Raw genomic sequence first — 27,419 nt, 5'->3', positions numbered from 1 at the left:
AGAAACTGGTGTGACACAAAAATGGATGATGCGTGGTCAACTATAAACTAATAGTCGAAAGAGTTGGGGGTCTAGCCATAAAAATATGATACTAAATGCACCTCCAAACAGAATGAAGTTGTATAATTGGAAGTAATCATGTAGAAGAATGAATGAAAACTTATGCAACCCATCAATGAACATATGCAAACCATCATGTTGTCAGAAGTTTGTTTTAAAGAGTTAGAATAACCCAAAAGATGAATTAGTGATACTTTAGGGGAGAAAGGAATGAAGTATGGATCCCGATGTCTTTCATGAGGCTCGGATGAGGAAAAATAAGACAAACTAGGTTTCTCACTACACTCGGTCAAAGCTTGGCTCTCAACTACATGAATGGTGTACTCATGGGATTGTGTGTTCTTTCTCCAAAGGCGCCAACTTGGTCTTGGGCCATTTGAAAAGGCCATGGATCATGAAGGAAATGTCCAAGCTCACCTAGGATCGAGAAAAAGGGGTGTAAAAAAAAAAAAAAAAAAAAAAGAGAGAGAGAGAGAGAGAGAGAGAGAGAGAGAGAGAGAGAGAGAGAGAGAGAGAGAGAGAGAGAGAGAGAAACCCTCCCCCCTGCATACGAGAGGCTATGTCCTTGGGAAAAAGATGGTCAAGATAGAATAGGGAGGAGGCTAGAACAGGGAGGAGGCACAACCACATTGTCCAAAGCGGAGTCAGCTGTCGACACCCAGCGGTTGCGCACATTGAAGATGGGGCAGAAGTCCTCTACAGGGGTCAATTTAAAGACCGGAGCTGCATGTGGAACCGGTTCTTTGCCAGGCCGGCGTGTGTGAGGGGAAGAGACTGCGGGTTGAAGTGGTGAAGTGATGGGGGCAGGTTTTTTAGGTGCGGAGTTCTGATGGGTGACAGGGACGGATTCTTCAGAGTCGGAGGTCCACTGCCTCTTGGAGGGAAGAATTTCGATAGGATCCCTTACTTCTGTTGGTGGAGCCGCAATCACATTTTCATCATCGGAGTCGCTATCAAACAGCTTTTGCTTGCGAACATCCATGTCGTCGGGTAGGGAGTTGGGAGAGGTGTACTGGTCGTCCCAATTAGAAATGGAACGGTATGAAGGGATATCTTCGGGAGCGGAGGAGGTGGGAGAGTCACGAGATCTAAGGGAATGAGAGGAGGGTCGAGGATGACGGCGGTGGGAGGAAGAGATGCGGGATCTGTGTCTGGGAGGTGGAGAGGCTCAGGGTTTCCGCTCTTTGGGAGGGGGAGGACGGTAAAAGGGAAATGAGAAGCTGCGGAAAGTGTGTAGACTAGGGATTTACAGCAGTGGGGTGGCGGTAGTTGGATGGATGCCTAGACGGCCGGCTTGGGCAGGGCCGAGATCTCGTAGTCTTTTGAAAATAGGACAAGAGATGCCAGAGTAGAGTTAGGATTTGGAATCCGGCCGCCAACCTACAAAACAGGGAAGGACAGCGAGTTAGAGCATAACGACTACAACATGATGAGAGAGAAGGGAAGAACAAAGATACTCACCACGGGTGATGAAGGCGAGATGGTTAAGATTTAAATCTGAAGGAATGTCCACGAACAGAAATTGCCCCGATACGTATAAAGGATAGTAATGCCACACTTTGTCTGAGGATGTGAAACGGAGCAAGAGTGATGGCTTCTGAGGGCGTACACAAAAAGACTGGTACCATACACCGACATCTTTGGTGCTTTTCTTAATGAAATAGTGAGAGAAGATATTGCGGCTAGTTATTTTAGGTTAACCGGTTTGGTTGTAGGAGTTCGTGGCATACATAATCCTCCAAAAATTCCCTATGCCCTGGCAGGGGGGAATGTTGAAATGGTTGCACACCTCAACGTCCAGGAGAGTGAGGGGCAGCCGTAAACCGGTGATAATTTGGCCCATAGTGATTACAAGGTACCCCGGACGGCGGGGAACCAGGTGGGGATAGTGTGTGATAAATGACACTTGTTCTAAGGATATGTTGGCTGGAATGCCATAAGCTGCCCTAATTGCGTCCAAATTAGGGCGGCGGCACCGTGAGGGCAGAGGTAGCAAAGGGACTAGACGCTCGGAGGTGGATGGGGCCGCAGTAGGGGCAATAGGAGGCGGAGACGCTAATCTATGGGAGCGAGAAGTGGAAGAGTCGCTGGAGTCAAGGCCCGACATCGGAAAAGCAAAAGAACAGACGCCAAAGATGAACGGAACCAACTATTAAGCTCGAACCAAAAATAAAGAAAGACTAGAAAACGTACCGACTAACACAGAGAGAGAGTGGTTATGCCTGAGTAGAGGGCCGAAAAGATGAAAGAATCGCCAGGAGACCGAGGAAGCGTACACAAGCTGGAGGCTGATTGGAGAAGGGGAAATGGTATAGCAATGGAAAGCAAAGGGAGAGGGGAAAACAAAATGAGGAAGAGGGAGAGGGAGAGGAGTTTAAATAGGGGATGGGTAAAAGGGTAATTACAAGGATTTGTGGAACTCGAGGAGTCAGGCGGACAGTCCAGCCAGCATGAGACACGTGGAAGCGCAAGGTATGAGGGCGGACTGAAAAATGCGGCGTGATGAGTGCAGTCCACCTCACACGCAAACCAAGAAAAAAGAACGTGGGCGGTGGAAAGAGAATAACAATGAGAATTCTCGACCCCGGATCCATTAAGAGGACCGCGGAGTCGAGAAGGGGCATTTGTAGTGGCACAATGTGGGAAGATTGGACTAGGTCAGCGGTTCAGGGGATAGGATGCAACGTAACAAAGAAAATGGGGGAGTAGGGAATCAAGACCGTGGAACCCTAGACTGCAGACGTGGCATGCATACGGTCAGAGGGAGAGCCATGGGATAACAGGACAGATGAGCGGTCTAGATTGAGAGGGGGAGATATAAAAAGAAGAAGGTGAGGAGAGAAAAAAGGAGGCCAGGAGAAGAGAAAAAGAGGGAGAACAGTGAGAGGAAAGAAAGAAGAGGAGATTGTGTAACTAGGATATTTAGGGATCATACAGGAATTATTCCGGTCTTCAGATTCACATGTAAATTAACATTCGATCAATTCATTACTGATTGATGTCTGTCTAGCTCTGGTGCAATACCATATTTCTAGTGATAGGCTTTGACATGTATTTGTCTATTGAGTATTAAACCCTCGGTATTTTGAATATTCAATTACATACCTACAGGATTTTACTTTGACTTGGAAGAATTAAGGACTGATCGCGAGCTTCTATTTTGTGCAGTGCACTAACACCTTCATCATGGGTTGAAGCTTAATTTATAAACTTATGGTCTACCAATAGCAAGTATGTGTGAGTCAGTCTGTAGTGATACTACCGGGGGTAGTAAAACACTAAAATGAAGTTAAAGGGTATTGGGCATAACAATGTAGACTAGTACAAATATTTTGGGCTTAATTTAATCCGTTTCTATGGGTCAGAAGATAATGATTTCAACCTTGGACAGTTGGATACTTGGAGTCTACAGCTTAAAAAGAAGTTTGAATATTCATCAAGGCAATTCATCAACGATACATTAGACGCCAATCTTCTGACATGGAACAAGATCTTCGACCCGCATTACACCCTTTACAGCAACGTTGATCGAGAACTATTTAACCAGTTGATCTCCGTGAGTACACAGTGTACATAACGTTGTGCAGATTGCATAACAGCTAAATAGCTAATGATGCTTCTATGACATCCCAAACAACAGAGAATTATCGACACATTCATAATGCTATAGAGACGAGTCCACTCCACTCCAAGAAAATCAGGAAATGTTTCGGTACTAAATATTTTTGCACCAGAGCAATCACCGGTGATTGGAAACTATCATATAATTGAAGGAAATAAAAGGACTTCACTGTTTTCTCTGCCTGCCCTGCATGGCTGCATCAGAGAGAGAGTTGTCCATGTATAGGAATGAGCACTCAATACTTCAACTCAATGAGATCAATCCCTCAGTTCATACTTCGATATTACGAGTTTACGACAAGACCTTAATTTGCTACTTCTCTTGCTATACCTTCAGACGGTATGATGCATGAGGGGGCACATATATAGAAGACCCTGCATGAATGGTTAAAATTTATTGGAGTATGTATCGTTGCCTCAGCTTATCGATTTCGCACCTGTGTGGTCTAGATCACGAGCTTGATAGATTGTTCATATCGGAGATGAATGTTAAAAGACCATATATCCTTCAGAGAGTAAGTGAGCTGAATTCTCTTAATGAGCTCAAAGGTGTATTAGTGAATATATGTTAGGTGGACAAAGATGATACATGGAGGTGGAACTGAACTAGCAAGGCCGGGGACCTTTACGACGAAATCGTTCTTCCTTCATCTTCACGGGAAAAGTAGATATAGTGCTGTTCCTAACCATTAACCAAAATTTTTGTTACAGGATTACAGTATTTGACAAATTATGTTACCTTCGGGCCATTTGTTTTTGCCTCTTATAAGACCTTGAGGTCTTATAACCTCTTATAATAGGTGGCCCAGTGATTTTTGATATTTTTTTGGTTTGTTTTTTGCCTCTTATAAGAGGCATTCTACAAGAAATGTCTTATAAGAGGCTTCAATTCTATAAGTACCAAAATTAGATCTACTTCAATTCTATAAGTCTTATAACTTGAAAAATAACTCAAACACCCCCGTCCATATACCTCTAATCTCATTTATCTCTTCTTTCCTTTTCATTATCTTCTTCTCCAAATAACTCCATTGCCCTATCCACCACCGGCTACCACCACCACCACCACCACCAAACTATTAAAACCACTACCATCACTGCTGCCACTACCACCACCACCACTACCACCACTACCGCCACTACCACCACCATCATTACCACCACCACCACCACTACCACCACCATCATCACCTCCACCACCACCACCATCATCACCTCCACCACCACTATCACCGTACTATTAAGACTATCACCACCACCACCACCGTGCTATTAAAACCACCACCACCATCATCACTACCACCGTGTTATTAAGACCAATATCATCACATCCACTACCACTACTATCACCACCACTACCACCGTACTATTAAGACTATCACCACCACCACCACCACCACCACCGTTCTATTAAGATATCTACCACTTCTACTACTACTACTACCACTACCACCACGGTGTTATTAAGACAAATATCATCACTTCCACTACCACCACCACCGTGCTATTAAGACTACTACCACCACTGCCAATTAAAGTAGTTTCCTAAAATCGATATTATAATTATCAAAATTGATTTGAAATCGAAAATCAAACTATATATTTGTTTCAAATTAATCTATTCATGTTAAATGTGATGTAAAGTAGGGTTATATTTGTCAAATAACCATCTATAAGATGTTATGTATTTGTTTTTTCTATTTTTACAAGTGTTTATAAGATGAACTTAAAATGAAAAACAAACCACTTTATAAGACCATCTTATAAGACCCTCTTATAACACATGGTCTTATAAGACCCTCTTATAACTTAACCCAAAAAAACAAATAGCCCCTTCGTGAATCTAGTTTTTCATGTGGAGTGCTAGCACTTCCCTCCCCCCCCCCCCCACAAACACAAATGGGAGATTATGTTACGTGAGTGTATGCACATGTTGTTTTTAGAGTAATTCTTAGTAGTGGGATTTTGTAATGGGTGAGTAGATGTTCTGTTAGAATAGGAAGTGGTCTTTCAGACGGAGGAGTGGGTCGTTATTTGAAGAGAGTCCATGTTAGTTGTAGGTGATAAAGATGGAGGAGTGGGTGGTTATTTGAAGAGAGTCCATGTTAGTTGTAGGTGATAAGTGTTTCCTTATTTTCAGTATTTCAGTTATACTTCCCACCTATTTAAAGGGTGAATAGTTATCAATAAAGGGAGAAGATAAATAGTTAAGTGTGTTGTAGAGGTGAAAGGCTCCTCCAGTCTTAATTCTTATTTCTGTCATTTTATTTGTTGCATCACACAATTGGTATTAAAGAGTAGGTACCAGATTAAGTGGTTACATGGTCCCAAAGGGTACTAAAATATTTTGTAAATGCTCGTCGCGGGATTCAAAGTCTTGGCGATCTGAAGGGATCAGCATATTGGGACATCCCCTTTAGAGTTTCAATGGAGAGATTTTTAACGTCCAGTTTTGTCCCTATAGAAATTTAAAATACCAAACGAAATTTCAAATAAATTTCAACATTTTCTAATCGAAATTCCAAACGAATTTTTTAAACTGAAAATTATATTGTGGGCCCACATGTGGGTCATACACATAGGTTTTTTTTTAATAAAAAATATATTTATTGATATAAAAAAAAAAATCAAACAAATGATTTGGAGGTCAAACACGCTACAAATTGGGCCGCAAAGTCCCTTTTGAATAGCAAAATCAATCCTCCTAAATAAATATTCATGAGAACCAACTATCATCACATTGTTGTCTAGCACTTTCTGCCCCCTTTTAAACAACTCAACAACATTTGGCGCCAAAAAACCAAATGTATCAATCACAAACAGGCCGAATGAATCAATGTTGATTAGTTTTTTTTTTGTTTGTTTTTCTATTTTACGAATGTGTACTACAACCATAGCTAGTAATTAGCGAATTATTCATAAAATTATAAGGTTTGGCCGAATAAAAAGCGAATAAGTCATGAATTTTTGAATGATACGGTTTAATTCGGGAATTGGTTGGGCCTACCTTATAATTGCCGAATTATAATGTCTGAATCTTTGAAATTCAAAAAAACGGGCCGGGCCTTAGTTGGAACCAAAAATAAATGTGTTAGTAATAGTAAGTAGAACAAAAAATTTGACATTTGTATTATTTTTTCACGAATAAAATTGTAGAAATAAAAATAAAAACATTATGTACTTATATATCAAAGTTTTAAATGTAAAATATATAGTCGAATTTTAAAGGAATGCATTCATATTATATCTGTTTAAAACACATATATCGTAATTTTACCGTTGGCGTTTTATTGGACCGAATATTTAAAAGTATTATTGTTGAAAATTTCGAATCTTAGGCGAATAATTGCCGTATCGAACTTTTCCCGTCCACGAATTTACTAGCTATGGTATTAACATGTGTAACGCTTTAGCACGTACACATAATTATATATAAATAATTACATGTGTGGTAAATGTGAAGAAGTGGACCTTTATCCCAACAATGAAAGAAGCTAGTATTTGCAGAAATTTTCCCTGTTAAGTAGTTATGCATTACGATGGGCAGCCCAATAGAGTCCTTTTATGCTTGGAGCTAAGTCAAATAATATCCTATCAACATACATTTAATTTTAAAGCAATATTACATTATCCAAATGGATAAGAACGAAATTTTCGGCAAAATCTTCTCTATATTTTCAATATTAAATCATAGAACCTGTCATTCCAAAGAAACATGTTTTTGTCTTTTGTTATTTGAATAACCAAAAATACATATATACAACACCATCAGAAAACTAAAGTAACATCCCGAAGGATTTAAAACACTAAACATATAAGAAGTTACCACAGTTATTTACTTTAGAAGCAAATATTATATTCTCAACATAGAAAAATCATAACACATATTTTCTGAATGAAAATTTAAATGAGTCTTTTTGTATTTTCAATATTAAATCATAAAAAACCTGTCATATCTAGAATCATTAAACCTCTCATATGACAAGAAGAACCAAAGTAACAACATCGAACCAAAGTAACAAAATCGCAAAGGTTCTAAACTACTATACATATAACAAGTTGCACAATTATTTACTTTACAAACTGCTCAACTCAACTCAAAAGACACAGAGAGGGGGGTTAGCAAAAGTCCAACCAACTATAATATAAAAGGCAGTAGCTGAAGTGACAAAATCCATCTGCAGCAACCATCAAAAAATGTCCTCCTATACATTACTTGTGGAAGAACCTATATAAATCCAAACAACAAAATTAAGCATGATAACGACATTAGATATTCATTTATGAGAAATATAAAACATCTTGATGAAGTGAATTTGCAAACAATATAAATAGAAATAAAAGTAGAAAGATGAATACTACATACCGAGATAAAAATAATAAATTAACATTTCAATGATCAGATTTTCATAGAACATCAAATGGTTGAAGCAGACAAGTGTAACAAACGATTCTCCTCTTGCAATCGGCCTCTAAGACCAACACATTTTCTAATCTTTTGAAGTCTTTCCAAAGAGAACATAGGGCTAAATGCTAGATCACACAACTTTTTTGTGCGAGACAAAGCAACAAAAGTCAAACCGAGGCTTTCCCTTTCACGGTATCTACCCGCATTTCGATCAAGAGTGAGGCCTTGACTCTTGTGAATTGTTATCGCCCAACATAGTACAAGGGGAACCTGAATCTTATTTGGCATGAAGCATTACCGACTTCAATTTGATGTCCGTGGAGTAATAGGTATTGTATTAGAATCGGGCCGGAACCTAGCACCATGATAGTGGTGAAGTCAACCATAACGGCAAAGAGGTATATCTTATGGTGATTTGCAGCCATTTCCGTAAACAATATCTACAACAGTGCCCATTGCACCATTAACCAGTCCATTTGTGGTGGCAATGTTTGAACGAAGCATAACACGTGCACCAAGTGATAGACACAGAACTTTCTCCAAGCCTTTTGCATCATCTGACGAAGCCTTGGTAGCGATCTCACAATTATTTAGTGATACAATTTGAGCAACTGGTTTACCAAGCTCAATAAGTCGGGTGAGATTGTAATCATGTGCAGGCTGTTTGGTAGGAAAAAGACGCAAAACATCTTTGAAGGTGTTAACCTCATCCATATTGAGCGAGGAAATATCCCGAGTTAGAAATAATTGCCAATCACTGACGGTTGAAGTTCCATTACTGAGTCTGAACAGTGTTTCTCGAAATGATGCTTGGTCATCCCCTGCTTGTCGAAATATATGTGATAACCAAACACATTTATCGAAACTAGAATACACAATTCCACCATGTTGTTTTTGAATAGACCCACCTTGGACATACAATGCACTGTCACATACAGGAGGTAATTGACGCATATCACCAACGAGGATAATAGATACATCACCAAATGGGTCGTTCTTTGCGAAAATATCTCGACAACGCCGGTCAATATTTGCAAGCACGCCTGGCGACCATCTTTGTACTCATCAATAATGATAAGTTTGGTGTCTTTAAAGTCTTCTTGCATACGTCGACATTGATCACCTTCAATATTTTTGGAAGTTTCTTTCACACCTTTTTGTTCCACAGTGAAAGAGAGTTCATGATGGATGGTTGCACCTCCAATATTAAAAGCGTCAACTCCAGTAGGAGCCATGACACGTACTGTTTTGTTTGTTCTGAAAATTGCAGTAACTGAATACACAATTGCATTTATGAGTGTGGACTTGCCTGTGCCTGCTCCCCCACAAACAATTAACCGAATACATATTCCAGCTTGTAGTGCTCTAACAACTATATCATGAGCCAGTCTTTGTTCATTAGATAAATCATGATTTGTTACAACGGTTTGAGGCTCATGATTTAGTTCATTTCCACCACGCAGAGCATGAACAAATTTTCTATCAATTTCTATATTTGGATATCGATGTAAACCTTCAGCCCAATTGTGTGAAATGTTGAAGTCTCTCCTTCCTAATTCCACAGTTTCCCCAGGGACAAACATGGGCCCCATTGTTGATGCTAACCTCTCCCAATCTCTCCTCCAAACTGTTCTCACAATCTAAGAGTGATAATCCAGATTATGTTTCGGATTCTTTACCGTTATTTAGGTTATTATACCGTTATTTAGGTTAGTATGAACTGCAAAAAAAACCCCGTTGATTCTTTTACCAAGACAAAAAAGTACTTTAGCACAAATTCACAATTCTCTCTCATTTGCAGACAAACATCTCTCCTCTATCCATGAATCTGCGTAGTGCAAGTGCTTTGTTATACCATCGTGAGTTCTTGAGGCTGAAAAAGGTGGAATTGCTCTAGAAAGATTTCCTTACGTTCTCATTATAATTTGAAATGCTCCGCTACAAAAAAAGAAGCATATGGTAGATAAATTGCTCTAAAATAATTCCTACCATAGGTATGTCTCTTCTCTCATCTATTTGTTTGTGTAAGAATAAGATGTTTCACATTTGGTCGGATATACAATTTCTTGTTTCGTTATTACCATTTCCGGAAGAGAAGCACCATCTATAAATGCACCTTTGTAAACAATTCTTTTCCACTCTCTATTTCTTATCATTTATAAGATAATGGATTCGACTTCGGGGAGTAGGTTCGACTATAGTGGATACTGACTAGATGTATCCAAATCTTGATGATACAATGACGAAACGTTTCCATGGTCTCCTGATTCAACAACATATCAGAGTTTGACTGTGAAAAGAATTTTAATGGTGTCATTTCCAGTTGTTATATTTCCTTTCACGTTAAAACTCCAAACACCACTCCATCCCCTCTTACACCTTGCTGCTGATCCACCAAGACTTCAATCACTCCTGAAAGCTTTATGTAGGCATGTCTTGACCCAGTCGAGAACTTCAACAACAGATGGTTCTCAACCCTCTTACACCTTGCTGTTGATCCACCAAGACTTCAATCACTCCTGAAAGCTTTATGTAGGCATGTCTTGACTCAGATGATTCTCTGTGTTGATGCTCACTAGACCTGCTTTTTTATGAAGCTTTCTAGTAAGAAATTTTAGTGACCTTGCAAGGGAGCACTGGTATTTTCGTATATCCCTCGGATCCAAACTGTTTAGTTGACGACAGTTCTCGGTTCACTCAGATCAGAAACATGTAATGGTGTGAATTAGAGCTCTCAACTGTTAAATGATATATTGTTTCTGATAACTTATTGGGAACAAGAGAAACTGGTGGTTTGATGTTGTAAACTTTTAAGCAGTTTAAATAGTATCTAAGAGCACGGAATTAATAATTAAATTAGCAAATTGCTTTATTTGGGTTGCCTGTTTTCAAACTGCATTTTGGTTAGATCAAATGTGATTTTTTTTCCAAAAGGCGTGTATGTTCACATTTTGAGACCGTCTTTCATTGTAAGGATTATTTGATAATTATCAGCTGGTGCGAATCCACATGTTTGTTGTTTCTTTTCTTCATTGGTAATATATAGAGCTTTCAAATGTAATCTTTAATTCAATCTTGGAGTATGTTATCACACTCTTGCACTTAGCCTTGCTGTATGTTGGATTTGATGTGCAGATCCTCTCTATGTTGCTTACCATGATGAAGAATAAAATCTTTTACAAGACACATACTATATTTTCTTAAGATATTTCTTACTCTTGGATTCGCTCTCGGATTATTATTATTAAGAAGCTTCACGAATCAGGACTCAGGCATCAATCAATTGAGGCTCAAAATTCTTTATTCAGAAGTCATCAATCACTGTGGATAGGTAAGTTCCTTTCAACATCCATAGACGTTTTGACGCAGTAATCATTGATTCATTGGCATTGTCTTGCAGTCTTGCTTGTAAGCCAATTATAGATTAGACAACATTAAATTAACTTGCTTTTGTTTAGTTCAATTCATGATCCAAATAGATAGATCGGTGCTATGCTCTGTTTACTTTTCTCATTGACTTGGATTCATCACCTTGTTTGATCTGCAACCCATATTGTATATATTTCAGCTATCTTATTTCTGGGTGGGTTTCTTTTTGTTATACTGATTTGGGATTTTAGGCTACTTTTGTTTTAACTAACTTCTGAAAATGTATTGTCATGATCCAGTTTAACTTTGATATTCACTTCTGAAAAAGTTAAATGATGAAATCAATTATTGTATCAATTTGCATAGGCAATGTAATCATTTGTGTTTGCAATGAAAGAGAAAACTAAACTACGATTTTAAGTTATCGTATGCTCCTAAAACGAAATGACCAACATATATAAAAATGACGAAACATAATGGTTGATGAAAGAGTTGAGCGGTTATTTCATGGCTTTCTTCATTTTAAAATCTATCAGTTTTTTAGTTTGCATTTTATAAAGTTAGCATATTCTCTGTTTCCCTATTAGTGTTTTTAGTAGTGGGAACACCTAATTTCGTAATTTCTTACTTGGAACACAATCTGTTTTAATTCAAATCTATTCTGTTCTAGGTCAATTTGTAAGGCAAAAACAAGCACAAACTCGGTGGGGCATTGTGTTGGGGTTGTTGAGTTATGTTGAGCTTTCAATTTTCATTGGTTTTTAATTCGGATTTTGTGTTTGTTGCAATCTGTTTGGCTGGGTGTTTATTTGTGTACTTTTTCGTTCAAAAACCGATGGTGTTTTGTTAAACAAAATAAAGTCATCATAAAAATATTTATTGTACTAGCTTTGGAGTCCCTATATATCTTGTTCTATTAGCTTTTTGTTTGGGTTATTGATGAATGTTGTTGCTAATTAGCTTATCAATCAAATTTACTTGAACATCACATTTATTATGTGTACTTCCTCTGCATACTTTCCCACTGTATTTCTTGATATATATATATCATTCATGCATGTTCTACCATGTTATGTCCCAATAACCCAATAGAAGGGATGTAAGTAGACTTACGGCTAGTGGGTTACACCGCTAGTGTCGGATACGGATGCTGGTAATATCAGTCGGATAATATCCGAATCCGATTTAATTAATATAAATATATTATTATATTAAAACTATAAAATATAAATACAAAATTATAAATTTAGTTTAGGGTTTTTTTTCCCTCAAATCTATTCTCAACGCCGCCCCACCCACTCTTTTGTTTCTCAAATCTCAAATTCTCAATGCCCCACCACCGCTCCTCTTCTTCTTCCTCAAAGCACCACCACCATGCAATCTCACCACCACGTAATCTCAAAGCAAAGGTTTGCCATTACAATCTTAAAGCAATCTTCTTTCTTTTTAATCTCCTTACTGATTTCGAATCACTTTTTCTTGTATGAAGTGTTCCCCTTGCCTTGATTTCGAATCACTTCATAGTCATGTGTTTTTGGACTATGAAGTGTTCTTGGTCACCCTCAAACACCGCTTCATTTTTTCTTGAAAACTTTTTTTCCATTTTTTTACTATTCGGATGTGAAAATTTCTCATGACTTATTCACTTCCTTTTCACCAAAACGGTGAAAAACAAGGTGAAGCTATGCAATGCAAAGGTGAATAAAATATCTCGGGCCGGGATGTTAGATTCCGTCACGGGGTTTTATTGAGGCGGAATGTAACATCACAATGCGGTGGTTTTGATATGACCGATTGACTATTTTCCATATATATACCGACTCATAAATAAGTAAGAAAATCACGTAGGTGCCCATCACGAAACAACAGGTCAGGCAGGCGGGGCCGCGAGCATCACTAAAACCGAACCTTAAACCCGTTAAAAACAAAAGCCCAACTCTAACTAGCATAAAACCACTCTAATTCTTCTCTCTCTATTTACGTAGTGTAGAATTTTACCATGGCTGATTTTCAAACATCAACTCATCGAGCTAAGTGGATTTTCACTCCGGAAGAACTGGTAATAATTATACTATTATTTAAACCTGAACTAGTTATTTATCGTAATAATGAATTAATCTTTCTTTTTTGTTGTTGTTAAATGTGTAGATGGAAAAAAATATCACGTTTCTAACGAGAGCTATGCAAGCACTCTTTGACTATATCCAATTTTTGTATGAATGCCAATCTTGATGGAGAAACTTTTTAACCAATATATGGGTCCGGATTATCATTTTTGAAGATTATACATTTGAAAATTCATTTTTGTAGTATGGGTCAACACGGATAGAAGTGAATCTTGATGGGACGTTGACTTACGCCCGAAAGCGAAGATTGACCCAAATAAATGTATGCACTTCATGTTACTCTCATTCAAGTTTGAATCCGTTATTTTATAAATATGTCCTTCATAGCTTGTTAACTTATCTTGTTTGCATCTTAGCTGAAAAGCGTTCAAAGCCACTTAGTATTGAAAGGCGAACAACTTATCTTGGTCTTCTATGAACAAAAATTCAAGAAGTATGCCGAGCCTTTGGATTTCCAAACAAAATTCAGGTATACTTATTTTAGTATGTTGCAACAAGGCTATAGTTATGTGGTTGTAACAATATTGTTTCTTAAAATTTCAAATTATTTATCTTTTGCAGGGAACAACCATCATATATTTTAAACGATTTTATCTGCAATGGTCTGTAATGGAGCATCATCCGAAAAACATAATGTGAGATATGTTTTTCATTAGTTTTGCAGATTTTTCTTAGAATTTTGTTGTCTAAATGAATGAACTTATCATAGTCATAACAGCTTTGAATGACAAATGAGGAAAATAAGACTATCATTTGATACTAGAATTCAACTGTTAGGATTGTTAAGCATTCTGTAGGGGTAATGCGGCTATATTGGCATTCCAATTTCTCTTCTAGACTTATAAATCCCTTTCGGGATATTCAGTGGTTCCACGAGGGAGACATATAGGCTGTATTTGGTTCAAGGAATCCATATTCATGGAAAGTCATGGGTAGTTATGTAAATAGGGAGTGAACAAAAGCGAAAGTAGAAAACAAAGATGGAAATTGTGGGTAGATAATCAGCAGGAACTACATAATTCAAGGTATTTCCTTCTAAGGGTATTGGAATTAGGGAAAACAACTTGATTTATGGCAAATTGGTGATTTGGTGGTCACTTTCCTCAAATGTATGTAGTAGATGGAGTAATTTCCCCTTCCTCAGTCTCCACTACGCTCTTCTTCTTCTTTTTCACTATTCTTCATCGCACTCTCTATTTTATGAGAATTAAGATTCCTCAAACCAAACACAGCCATAGGAGAGGTTGCATAGCAACTAAGAGCATCTCTAGGTGATGGTAGTATCACCTGCATGTTTGAGGCCGAAATTTGAAGAAAGTATCCTCAAATTTTGACCAACTCTAGATAGACGCAAATAGTAGTCGCAAATTTGGAGTAGGGTCTACCATGCGATATTGATACTGTCGTGCGACATTACCACTGTCGTCCTAAGTTGAAATAAGTTGAAAAAAACAAAACCCACGTGACATTCCCACTGTCGCGCCAAATTAAAAAAGTAAAAAAAAAAAAACGTATGCGACATTAGTAATGGCGCGGTGTGTTGGTCAAAGTAAAAAAAAAAGGTTGGGCGACATTAGGAAGTCCCAAATTTGCATCCACGGATGCGGCTAAACAGGTGATACTAACGGATTTGCTTCCACCTAGAGTTGGATTTCCGCGAAATTCCGAGTTTTGGAAGCAAATTTGGAGAAATTTAGAGGTGATACTACCACCTAGAGATGCTCTAACGTATTATTTTTAAGACTGAGGTATTGTTCTCATCAGTTGAATGTTCTTGCATGACAATTACTTGGTTTTAACGTGTCTAGTCCAATGAAGAGTAATTTATGCCTTAAACTTTATAATTATATGATTGAATGGATAGCTTAGATCTTCACTATCTTCGTCACACTTTTGTCTATGCAGGTTGACTTGCATATACACATCATGTAAGATAGAAGAAAATCATGTATCGGCCGAGGAGCTTGGTAAAGGGATAAACCGGGATCATCAAATGATTCTCAACAACGAGATGATAGTTCTTCAGGCATGGATTTAAATTTCAAGCTCCTCATTTGTTGCTTCTTTGTATAAATTCATTCGTTTAGACCACATATATTGAAACAACCTTTTGCAGGGCCTAGGATTTGATCTAATTGTTTATGCACCATATCGGTCGATTGAAGGTTTTATTGATGATATTGAGGTGAGTCCTGACAAATTTATGTTTTATCTTTATATATTCATAATACTTTTGTCAAAGAGTAGATGGCTTGGAATTATTTATTGCTAAGAAATGATGTTGATTTTCCAGGATTTTTGTCAAGCAAAAAATGACCAGCTGCAAATGTTGAAGGCAAGCATTCTACTTTTCTACAACAATATTTTAAAATTGTTATGAAATGCTGATTTGGTTTATGCTAGTACTTATTACTATAATTTTTTATTATTATTCTTTAATCAAAATTGAAATACAAAGTGGGGTTGTGTCTTCAAAATTAAGGTGTTGACTGAGAGCGAAGTGGGGGAATCTATGACCAGTTTTTGGATGTGATGTTATGACATTAACTTACATGTTCAGTCTAAGTTATTGATTCCCTTTTATTTATTAATTTATTTCTTTTGGAGGGGGAGGGTCAAGTGTAACGCCCCAAATCTCAAACAATTATATACCTAAACTACGTGACTTTTCTGAAAAATTTTGCAGAGTCTCCTCTATATTTTCAATATTTCATAAATATGATAACCTGTCATAACTTGAAAATTTAATAAGAATATATCCAAACCAAATATAAAACCTCATACCTCAGTTATAAATTCAACTACTAAAAGATATACTGATTCGTAGAACCAGCCACTTAACCATCTCGACCAATGCCAGTTAAGTCAAGTAACCAATCCTCAAATAAGAATAAAATTATAAATATACAAACATCCCAGAAACCCTAATACACGACTTATATAGTGCAACTAATATACATACATCTAAGTCCCATAATTATCAAAAGGTTTACACCCTTAACAATAAGTACTTACTATAAAACTTTCTAAAAGAGATACAAAAGAGAAATATACTAAAGCATCTTGACAAGTGCTAGATCACTTGAGTACCAAACTAATATCGGTTAAACAAACTAAACAAATAAAGATATCTCTAATATAGCAACCGGGTGGGCACAAACACAACTAGAATTAATGACACTTATAGCGATAAATATCTAAGTTATAGTAAAACTTACTCTCAGTGCCATTCCTGCATCTGTCTATTCGTAACCAAATGACATACGTACAACATTAAACCTGAATCACTTAATATCAGTTCTTCCAAGCAAAATACATGAGGACCCAATATTAAACATATCACACTAAGCACGCTCTAAGATATATAGTTATGAAATAAAACAACGATCAAACATCGGAAACAAAGAACTCTACGGGAGCGGTTGTGCTAGGTGGCTGCCTACGGACCCTTTCAGGGATCAAGCCATATGTAGTTCTTCCAAAATATAGCACATCGACGTTATAACTCAACAAACCCACATAACAAATAAAAAATATAGCACATCGACGTTATAACTCAACAAACCCACAGAACAAATCAACAGTTCGGTATTTTATATCTCAACAGTTCAATATAATAACTCGAATATCAAAACTCGATAGATAAACCATCTTTCCATAAAAATGAATTACAACTCATATTGCATAGCACTCACAATAACATTCAGTGACCGAATACCAAATCATTTAGGTTAAGACATTATTGTTTAAAAGGACGATACCGAGACCAAACACGCCATTGAAACCAGTCATACAAACACCAAAACAACTAGATAAACATCCTAATTAAAGCAATTGTCCGAAAGGACAATAACGAAACACATCACCATTAACAATGGATCGATATACTTAAATTAATTATGCACTCAATACTAATACAAACTTAAAGTAAAATAATCAACAATCATTCCGAACATATATCTTTCTTGACATGCGAAACAATAATGATAAACATATATAATTGATAAGAGCCCAAAATTGTAGTTTTAACCCTGTAACAGTCATACTATTAGACCAATTATGTGAGTAATAATTAAGAGTTAACACTGATTACGTGTTTTTATGCATTTCAGGCTTCAAAGTCCATTATGTGCATAAATGTGCCACTTTAGCGAGATAAAGGAGCAAAGGTCGATTACTAAGGAGTTCCGTGATTAAAGGCCAAGATTCAAGAAGACGAAGCCTTTCTAAAGCCCGGTCAAAAGCTGAAAAGTGGACGCGGGCAGAAATAGCACACAAAGTTAGCAGACAAGATTCAATTCGTAGATTTAATTATTTGTCATTATTAGTTTAATCCAAATTATTGCATTAGTAGTTTTGAATTGGGTTTAAACAAGCAAAGTTTCAATCTTTCTATCATGTCTTGTTTGAACTCCATTGGGAATGATAGCGTGATCATTCTCGGCTAAACCTCCATTGAGGGGGTTGAGAAGCCTTGATGAAAGCTTGATTCCGATTATCGTAGAGTCGTCGTATATTTCCTTTCCACTCTAGAAACGATTAGTTCACCATGAGAATGGGTTTAATCGTTCACATACTAGTTATGAATTGGTAGAAATGCCATGGTAATTAGAGATTAGGAGTAACCATATTGTTCTACGAAGCAGTTCAATTCGGATTACGACGACTCGTCGTTAGTAGAATTAAGTCGAGTTAAGGTGGAATCAACCCCCCTCTAACTCCTTATCATAGAATCGACGTAGCATTCCCATAGTTGTCCTAATAGTCGACTAGTTGCATCTTGTGGGTAGTTGCATCGTAGTCTAGTTGCCATTTCGTAAATCTCTCATTAGACTTTTTAGTTAAGAGTACTTATACGTAGAGAACACAGCATGCGGAAGGACTAGGAGTGGAACGAACTTCCTACTCCACTATATCTCATAGGATTGAGAGTAGAATTCTTTGATAAAATATAGGCACGTAAGATAGTTTTAGTTTACTTACGTTTTGAGTTCATCGTTCATTTCGTAGGTAAACTATCAATCTTATGATTTATCAAATGGCGCCGCTGCCATCTTAGTTTCACTTTCGCATTGTTTTTGTAGTACAAGTACTTTTCTTAAAGTCCCATTAAACCCACCCACCCTTGTTTGATTCATCTTGTGGTTTTCGAAGTCGGTTGGAAAGTTCCGCAAAATATACATGGGAAGCGACGGCCTAACCGAAAGCGCACTGCGCCCAAAAAGATAACACTCGGCGACCCGCCCCATGTGGGTAGCGACCGCCCTAAAACACTGAAACTTCAAGTTACACGGAGGCGACCGGCGCTTCTAAGTGAGCGCACCGCAAAAGCTAGAGTTTTCGGATTTCTACAGTTTTGATTGAACTTTGATTTTTCAAGTTTTTCGGTGTTCTAACTTGTTATATACACGAACACGCGTAAACAAGACGCTATTCATAAAGCGAAGCAAGGGCCTTAATCAGGTATTCCTTTCTTTCACACCTCTCTTCTCTGTTAGAGGTTTATACTAGTATATCGAGAATAGTTTGGAGTGTTGATGTGTTTAGCTAAAATTGGTCTTAGCCTTGTATGAGATTAAGGTCCGGCGAACAAAACACCGAGCGTAATTACACAACAACGTCAACAAACAAGTCTATCTAGTATACCACCCACTACACCTCTAGCTACTATTTCACATACACCACGACATAATGCCCGACGAAGGAGAGACTCCTCTCTCGGACTTTTATAAAGCCTTGGCGATAGCCCCAAATCTTGCATCGTTCTCTAGCAGACCGATTGGGGATTTCGAATCCCCAAATATTTTTAATTTGTTATCCGTTTTTCATGGATTAGACCATGAAAAACCTTATCAGCACATGCGTAGGATTGAACAAGTCCTAACAACATTCTACTATCCTACGGTTGGTGCGGAACAAATTAAACTAAAGGTATTCCCTTTCACCTTAGCCGATAAAGGCGTCTTGGTTAAGCGCCTGGCGCTAATTACGTGGACTCGTGGGCTAAACTTGTTCACATTTGTTTATGGAACATTTTACCCACCCCTAAAGACGGATGAGATGCTTTCCAAGATTCATTTCTTTCGACAAAATCCTCATGAATCATTTTGAGGCTTGGAATCGTTTCACCGATCTCCTTATAGAGTGTCCACATCATAACTTAGCGAAAAGACACGTTAGTTCGGTGCCTTTTCAAAGGACTTCTACACCACCATAAAGAAGTCCTAGACATAATGAATGGGGTAGCTTCTTAAGCAAAGGAGCCTCGGAGGCTTATAAATTTTTAGAGGATCAAACTAAGTTTAAATAACAACTGGGGGTAGTGATGATATCCACCGCTCGCTAGTTCATCAAATATAGTTAAGGCGCGGGATGTTTGAAATTAAACACGATCCCGAGCTTAAAACTCTAATCGAATCACTCACTAAAAGGTAGAGGCCATTTCGTTCAACAAAAGCCTATCCCGTCATGAATGTAAATTCAAATCCATGTAGTTTCTGTTGGAGTCACGAGCATCCCGACTCCCCAACGTCCTATAAGCATTATGAGCGGGCTTGTTCTATTAATAGTGAACCTAACGCCCCTTGGAGACAAAATCCCAACCGTTTGGAGAAATAACCAACACGCCACACCTCCGTGGTACAATAATCAATATGTTAGGCCAACGCACAATTTTAACCAAGTTCCACCACGACAAGGGCGCGGTCGGGGTAATTTTAATAATTACAACAACCAAGTGCAACCTCCACAAGGTCAAGCACAAGGTCAAGGTAGTTATAATAATTATAATGCTAATAGAGGTATCGTTAGGTAAATAATAATTATCAAAATCCACCCATAAATAATTCACGTGAAATAGTTCGGTCACCACCCGTGACTACTACACCCACACAACCGGATCGTCTTGACACCTTCATACAAGTGAGCCAAAACTTTTTCCAAACCATGGCTCAATCTAACCAACGGCTTCTACAATCCGTTAATAATTTAACCTAACAGTTGGCCCAAGATAAAGCCCAACCCAAAGGTGTGTTTCAGTCACATAATACCTACTCCTAAAACAACAAAACACGGCCTTTGAGGTAACCGATAATACTAGTAATGAATATGAAAATGTAGGTGAGCTAAAGGCCATCACCACTCTCGGATTACGGCGAGTGGTTGATAACAAAGTAACTATGCCTATAGTTACCCCACGATAGCCCTACACACCGCTATTTTACTAGATATACCGAAATAGAAACCGAAGAGCCTACCAGCGTAGAGGTACCGGTTACAACACAACCTAAGAGCGAGAAAGCCACGATTAAACTTCCGGTGATACCATTACTAAATATAGGCGAAACCACCGTTTCCACAAAAATTAGCCGTGTTAACTAGGGATACTAATTATGAGGAGATTAGAGGCGTTTTCAAGAATCTAACTATAAACCTTCCCTTCCTCGAAGCTATTAAAAAGCTACCACACCATGCTAAGTTTCTTAAGGAGTTTGTGTACTACTAGGCTTAAGACCAATATACCAAAAGGCGCCTTTTAACAGAACAATTCCCAACTCTATCTGAACATAATGGAATTGTTAAGTACAAGGACCACGGTAGATCCGGATGCATAATGCACCTTAGGAGATTCTTATCAACGACAGCGTTATTAGACACGGGGGCTAGTGTTAACTTACTCCGCTTTTATTTGTATAAACAAATAGGTTTAGGCGAGATGCAACCCACTAAAATGACATTGCAATTAGCTGATCGGTTTATTAAGTATCCTAAGGGTGTGGTAAAAATGTCTTTGGTAAAAGTTCAGGATTTTTACTATCCGGCTGATTTTGTCATCCTCGATCTGAAGTCGCTAACGACTCTGTCCCGATCATCTTAGGGCGTCCTTTCTTGGCAACTGCCAATGCGCTCATTAATTGCTACGATGGTTCAATGTCCATGTCTTTTGGCCATCTTGCTGTTGAAGTAAATGTTTTTAAAACAAAGACACATTTACCCGATTCGTCTATAGATGGAGAGGTTAGCATGATCGAGAGCTTCACTCGAGATTATTTCAACAACACGTTCCCTGATAATCATATGCCCAAATTTATTTCCTTTGGAAGTTCAGACTCCAACATTTTCATACCTACACTAGTCGATACACATATTACGGATGAGGATGAGATAGATGACTTTCTCAAAGATATAGAGGACTATCATAGTAACGTGGATATGACCAATCTAGATGAGGAATTCGATGAGTTTCTTAGAGCAGGTGATGATTCACCCTATCAAGAACTACTTTGCACAACATCTACCTCGACTCCCCTCCTTCCACCCTTTCAAAGGAATCTCAAGTTTGCACTCGATCCTTTTGTTTCTTCTGTGCTTCATAATTTTTTAAATCCACCTAGTAAACAAATACTTCAGAAAGACAAACCATTTGACACCTTCATTTTTAGACTTGAGACAGTCCCTACCTACACTATGAATGAGTTTTGTGCTAAACCCACATCCTCATTTTTTCCATGCTTTCCTTCTACAACTTATCCATATCCACCATATTCTCCACAACCATTCACCTTCCCACACTTATTTACTAGAACACCCTCTCATTCAAAAATGAAAAAGAAGGTGCATGCTAGGTTACGTAATAGGGTTATCCGACTTAAGCTTTCATTTCACTAGGTTTGCGTCATAGGAAATCTTGGTGCTTGATTGTGTTTAGATATGTTTTTCTGTGATATTTATTTATGGAATGATCCACAACTATTTCGGTTGTTGATATATGATAAGCTGCATGTTCATACATATGTTTAGATAAAGTCTCGAGTATCGACTATAAGCGACTCAACTTTTGTGTTTGGTGCATTTTCTTTCATTTCCATATATTGGTGAGTGCACCATTAAGGTAACCGGCCCTCCCTACGGAGTGTGTGGCTGTAAGTACGGATCCTAAGTCCACGTTTAACATAATTCACGTTTTCCACTCTTGCATGTTTTCTCCGGATTTTTTGAGCCATGTTTCTCTATGGGGTGAATTATGTCTTTCTTGTTATTGTTTTTCTTTTTTAAAATATATATATATATATATATATATATATATATATATATATATATATATATATATATATATATTAAAGAATAAACATAGTAATCTAGGAAGTCTCGGGAATCTGACTTTAAAAGACCCACTGCTAAAAAACAAATTTTCTAAGCTTCGTTGTAAAAATTTTTTGTTTGGGGGTGGGGTGTTCGTGTTTCCGTCCTAGAATGTTTTATGTCCCATTAGAGTTGCTTAGGCCGTTGAATTGTATTTACGATTCGGGTTGACATAATCCATGAATTTAGAGTTGATCGTTAAGCATAGCGTCGTCATGCACTTCGAGGCATTTTCCACTATCTTATATGTCATCCACGGTCGGAATAGAGTGTTTTATGGATCATTAGATTGGAAATTCTCTCCTGATCATTTCCATATCTCATTCACAAAAATCGGACCGGTAACGAAGCGACAATTTTGATTTGAAGTTTCGCGAAAAATCGAAAAATTCAAAAATTTCGAATTGGGCTTAGGCCCAACCCGCGCCCTTACCTTTGCCCCAACAGTCGCATCCATCTTCTCAAACCTCCATTATCAAACAAAACCAAAACTTAAAAACCTAAATCCAAAAATTAAACAAGAAACCAAATTAACCCACGCCAACCATCAAAATCCAATTCAAATCTCCTTTAAAACCAAACCACCACCAAAAAACCCACCGAAAATTAAATTTTTTTTTTTTAAGCCCGGCGCCACCACCACAGCGCCACCAATTTGTTGTTTGGTTCGGTCGATCGACTCAAATTCCAACACCACATCCCTTTTAAGCCCCCACTACATTCCAAACTCTAAAATGGCTCAACAACGTCGAATCTTGCGAGCAAGCATTTCTTGGCGACCCCACGCCGTAGTTTCACGGTGTGAAATGATCGATGAGAGGCTGGAATAGCTTGTGGTACTTTCATTGAAGCCTTTTACCACGAAGACTTAGTCCGGCGGTTTTACAACACGAAGGAGGTGGAGGGACTAGAATTTTTGTTATGGTGGCGAAGAGGAGGAAGGAAGTAACTTCTTGGGTTGTTGGTTGAGATTCTAGGCATTCGCCTAGAATCCATCCGATGTCACGTTGCGAGGAGTCCTAATATAATGGGATAGAGCCATTGATGAGCGTGACGATTACCGAAGGAACTACAATGCGAGATCGCATTGTGTTCGCCGAGCATCCCTAAGAACCAACGGTGGGCTGCATTTCGATGGATTGGTCGGAACATCTGGGGAAGGAGAAGGTCGATTGACATCGGTGCGAGCTGCCTCCACATTTTATGGATACTCCGGGAGCGAAATACGAAGTTATGTATCTTGGAGTTTTGCTTAGCATGATTAGGGGAGTAGGGAAGTCCATTTGCACCTCTCCACGTGTTGATAACCAAGATCATCTCAAGAAGTTGAGGCGGCTTAAAGCGCCCGATAGGTCTTACATCACCTACACGAAATCCTCGCATCTATAAGGAGTGTGTCCAACGAGTTTGGAGGTTGCCCGAGGATAGGATAGAGGATGAGGAGTATGGTGGAAATGAGAATGCCGAGGAGGATGGGGAAATGAGAATGCCTCGGAGGATGAGGGAGGACTTGACTTGTTTTGATGCGGATGCCCCGGAGAGGTGTTGGTCGGATCAGAAAGCATGGCCGTAATTCATCGTGGCATCGTTCACTCAACACTATCTGCGAAGACCTCCGGACTCGACAGGCTACTATCCATCATAACCGAGATCCGATCGATGGGAGGACGGCGGTGGGAACAGATGAGGGCGAGCTAGAAGCTTCGGCGCCGATTCGGGCCGACATGCTTGCCGCGATTCCCACCTCACGGGGATTCTCCTTCCGAGGACACACCATCGAGGCACGAGCCGCCGCCGAAAAGGCGAATGGTCTTTGGCCCATTGGGAGCTCAGGAGCTATCTCCTAACCGTGTGCCCTCCGCTACCAGTACCGAAGTAGTTAGGGATAGTATCGTTTGATGTTTATTTGTAGTTTCATTATTGTTGTTTATTTTAATGTAAGTTTAATTCTGTAATTTGAATTTTGTAGTGAAATGTACTTCGAATGAAAATTTTAATATAATGAGGTTATTTTCATTGTGCGTAGTTGTTTAATATTGATCCCACCTTCCCAAATTGTTTGGGGGTGGTGTTATCTATTCCAGCATGATTTTTATATGACCCTTATTTTAGAATTTATTGCGGAGTCAAGGTGAAAATATGGCCGTTTAGGCAAATCTATGAATAAGTATATGAAATCTCGATTAAATAGGTAGATTCTATCCTAAATTCAACTTAAAAGATACTAGGTTTGTTTTAGAATCAAGGAAATGAGTTGTTTCCGTTTTCGGGTTTGGAAAGTTTAGGATTTCGGAAATTGCCATAAAACTTTTGGCAACTTCGATCCGTTTTAGCAACTTTAAACCTATATAAACTTCATTCATTCTACACTCACAACTCACACTACACCTAACCTTCATCACTCACCTTTCACTCCCACGATTCCCCGCGTTTCGTCTCAATTTCCGATCTTCGAAGACCTCGGGGCGCTGCTTGAGGAGGCGCGACTCGCGCTTTGCATTTTTTTTTTCAGAATTTTTTGTCGAGCACACTTTCGCCCAAGGAGGCGCGACTCGGCGCTCAAACACTGGAATCCCAAAATCTTCGTGAGCGCGCTCGCTACCGACTTCGTGGACCGAGAAAAATTCGGTTTTTTGCGAGGGTGTTCGGATCATTCGCAGCTATTCAGGCGTAATTTTGAGATGACATCTCCTACATTGATACCGGAACAGTCTTTGAAGATTTGTTCCAAAGCACTACTTATGGTGCTTGGTTTTTGTGGCGATCACATCGTTACGTTGGGAACCGCTTATGGTAAGACGATGCACTTTATTCTCCAACACTAGCATCTTATTTTTACGATAACTGCATCTTCTTTGAGAGACCGGATGGAGAACAAGTGTTCTCCATCAACATTGATAATGAACCAATGGAAATTACGGGGTTCTTGCTAGCATTTGTTCTTGGACTTGCTATGCCGGCTGAAATACAAGACCCATGGTGCTATTGGGTAGATAATATGTATGTCTACACTTACGAAGTTTTGCATGAGTCGTATGGGCGGGCATTTTCATTATCGAGGACCAAAGGAAATATAACGTCGCCTTTGGTAGCCTATCCATGAACATAGGAACTATTATGTTTTGGATCATGCTAAACATTTTAGGGAATGGCGTTTTTTCTTACGTGAATGATGCCACTTGCGGCGTCTTCCTTGCTTTAGCCCGGGACATATGTGTCATGACCTTCCCGAACCTTGATGTCTAGTTTAGCTCGATCCCATAGCATGAGGCATAAATACCTTCTTATGCCTGTTCTAATTTCCGTATTATGCTATGTTTCTTTCCTGCTTTTTTGTACACGTTTCCGGATTGGATTACGATTGATTAACATGCGACCCCACCAATAGTATTATTCGATCTTTCCGTTGTAATGACTTGGCAAGGGTGGAGGATACAACCTCATCAAGGTTGCACCCTACACCCCGTCGGATCAAGTGGCTCTTAATAGGTTAGCAATAATAGATGATAAATGGCGGAAAGCCCGGCAAATTATCATGGCATGGCGGGGCGAAGGAAAGGAACTTCTTTATAGAAGAAGAGGATGAGTAAAGCGGGAGATAAGGTCGGTTTTAATTCTAGTTAGTGTCCGCTTATGTCCCAAGCAATTTCATTCTTGTTAACCCCATAATGGGTAGAACTCGTATAGAGTTGAGTCGGTTTTATTTCCTATATTAGATGCGTTCTAACCTTGTTTTGCGGATGTTCCTAAATTTCCGCGCGATTCAATGGTATTTTTCCTACCCTCTTTATTTAAAATGCTTTGAGGACAAAGCATGTTTCTTGTTTGGGGGGCATAGAAACACGTGTAATTAAAACAAGGCATCTGTTAGGATATAGATAGAGATAATATGCATTTGTTTTCTAGTTAAACTTTCAAAAAATTCAAAAATATAAATAAATAAGTTCATGCTATACACTTAGGAATATTGGTATTGTTTTCCTTCTCTATGCTCTTAATAATCTAGAAGTCTCACGTAGATTTTGCATTAGAATAATTTTTAGAAACTTAGGTTAATATATAGGTAATAATCTTTGCATCTATCTATAAATATATTACATGAGTATCGATGATTGTTAGCAGTAAGTTTCTGAAATCTAGGCTAGAGTACTTATTCTACAAATCTGTGAGAATATAGCCTAAAGCCTTATATGAGGCGAAACATTTGAGAAATGACACAAGGGAGAAGTAAAATCCGGATAGAGAAATCACACGTCCACTTGCTTGATCACTATGCCATATCTAGCGAGAATTTAGGCCCTCTTTAGATCGATATAGCCAGGAAATTCAAACCTATGAATTATTTTCCGCTAATTAAGCCCCCTCGAGCCTTTCTTTAGCCTTTCATAAACCACAAATCTTTTACCCCTGTTACAAAACAAAACAAAATAAAAAAAATTAAACCTACCCAATTTAGATAAGTTTGAGAATAGAATGAGGAAGAAAGAAGAAGAGAAAAACCTGTGTAAACAAAATTTAGTTAATTATTTCAGAAAATAAAGAAAAGAAGTTTCAATCCAAAGAAAAGAAAAAGAAAAATAGAAATAAAATAAAAACTCCAAAAAAATAGAATAAAAGGAGTCAAAAGCCAAAGAAAAGAAAAAGAAAAAAAAATATGACTAAGGATGGAAACAAAGTATAGAAGCAAAAGAAAA

General features: G+C 38.3%; 2 protein-coding genes and 1 long non-coding RNA gene across 4 annotated transcripts in view; 2 read left to right on the top strand and 1 right to left on the bottom strand.

Annotated features, from left to right (window-relative positions):
- Positions 1–8,494: 8,494 nt before the first annotated feature.
- On the bottom strand, positions 8,495–9,681 carry LOC147495017 (ATP-dependent DNA helicase RRM3-like). Its single transcript, XM_086568302.1, has 2 exons — positions 9,243–9,681; positions 8,495–9,132 (listed from the first exon to the last, which is right to left on the bottom strand). Exons 1-2 carry the CDS (start codon positions 9,679–9,681, stop codon positions 8,495–8,497), a joined length of 1,077 nt encoding a protein of 358 aa, XP_086424428.1.
- A 278-nt stretch (positions 9,682–9,959) lies between these two features.
- Positions 9,960–12,446, top strand: LOC147495016 (uncharacterized). 2 transcript variants are annotated; one of them, XR_015200381.1, is made up of 3 exons: positions 9,960–10,083; positions 11,225–11,420; positions 12,129–12,446. It is a non-coding gene; the product is annotated as an uncharacterized LOC147495016 (long non-coding RNA). The 2 variants fall into 2 exon arrangements; XR_015200380.1 differs by having other exon boundaries at positions 11,225–12,446.
- A 1,011-nt stretch (positions 12,447–13,457) lies between these two features.
- LOC147495015 (cyclin-H1-1-like) overlaps positions 13,458–27,419 on the top strand; it is a 28,113-nt gene continuing 14,151 nt past the window's right edge. Inside the window, exons 1-6 of the mRNA XM_086568301.1 lie at positions 13,458–13,517; positions 14,003–14,053; positions 14,146–14,219; positions 15,490–15,610; positions 15,701–15,769; positions 15,878–15,919. Coding sequence (XP_086424427.1) covers positions 13,458–13,517; positions 14,003–14,053; positions 14,146–14,219; positions 15,490–15,610; positions 15,701–15,769; positions 15,878–15,919 — 417 coding nt within the window. The remainder of the gene's footprint in view (positions 13,518–14,002; positions 14,054–14,145; positions 14,220–15,489; positions 15,611–15,700; positions 15,770–15,877; positions 15,920–27,419) is intronic.

This window comes from Coptis chinensis, chromosome 6 (assembly GCF_015680905.1).
Source record: "Coptis chinensis isolate HL-2020 chromosome 6, ASM1568090v1, whole genome shotgun sequence".
NCBI lineage: Eukaryota > Viridiplantae > Streptophyta > Magnoliopsida > Ranunculales > Ranunculaceae > Coptis > Coptis chinensis.
The sequence above is the reverse complement of the archived record's forward strand: the minus strand, read 5'-3'. Positions and strand labels throughout refer to the sequence as shown.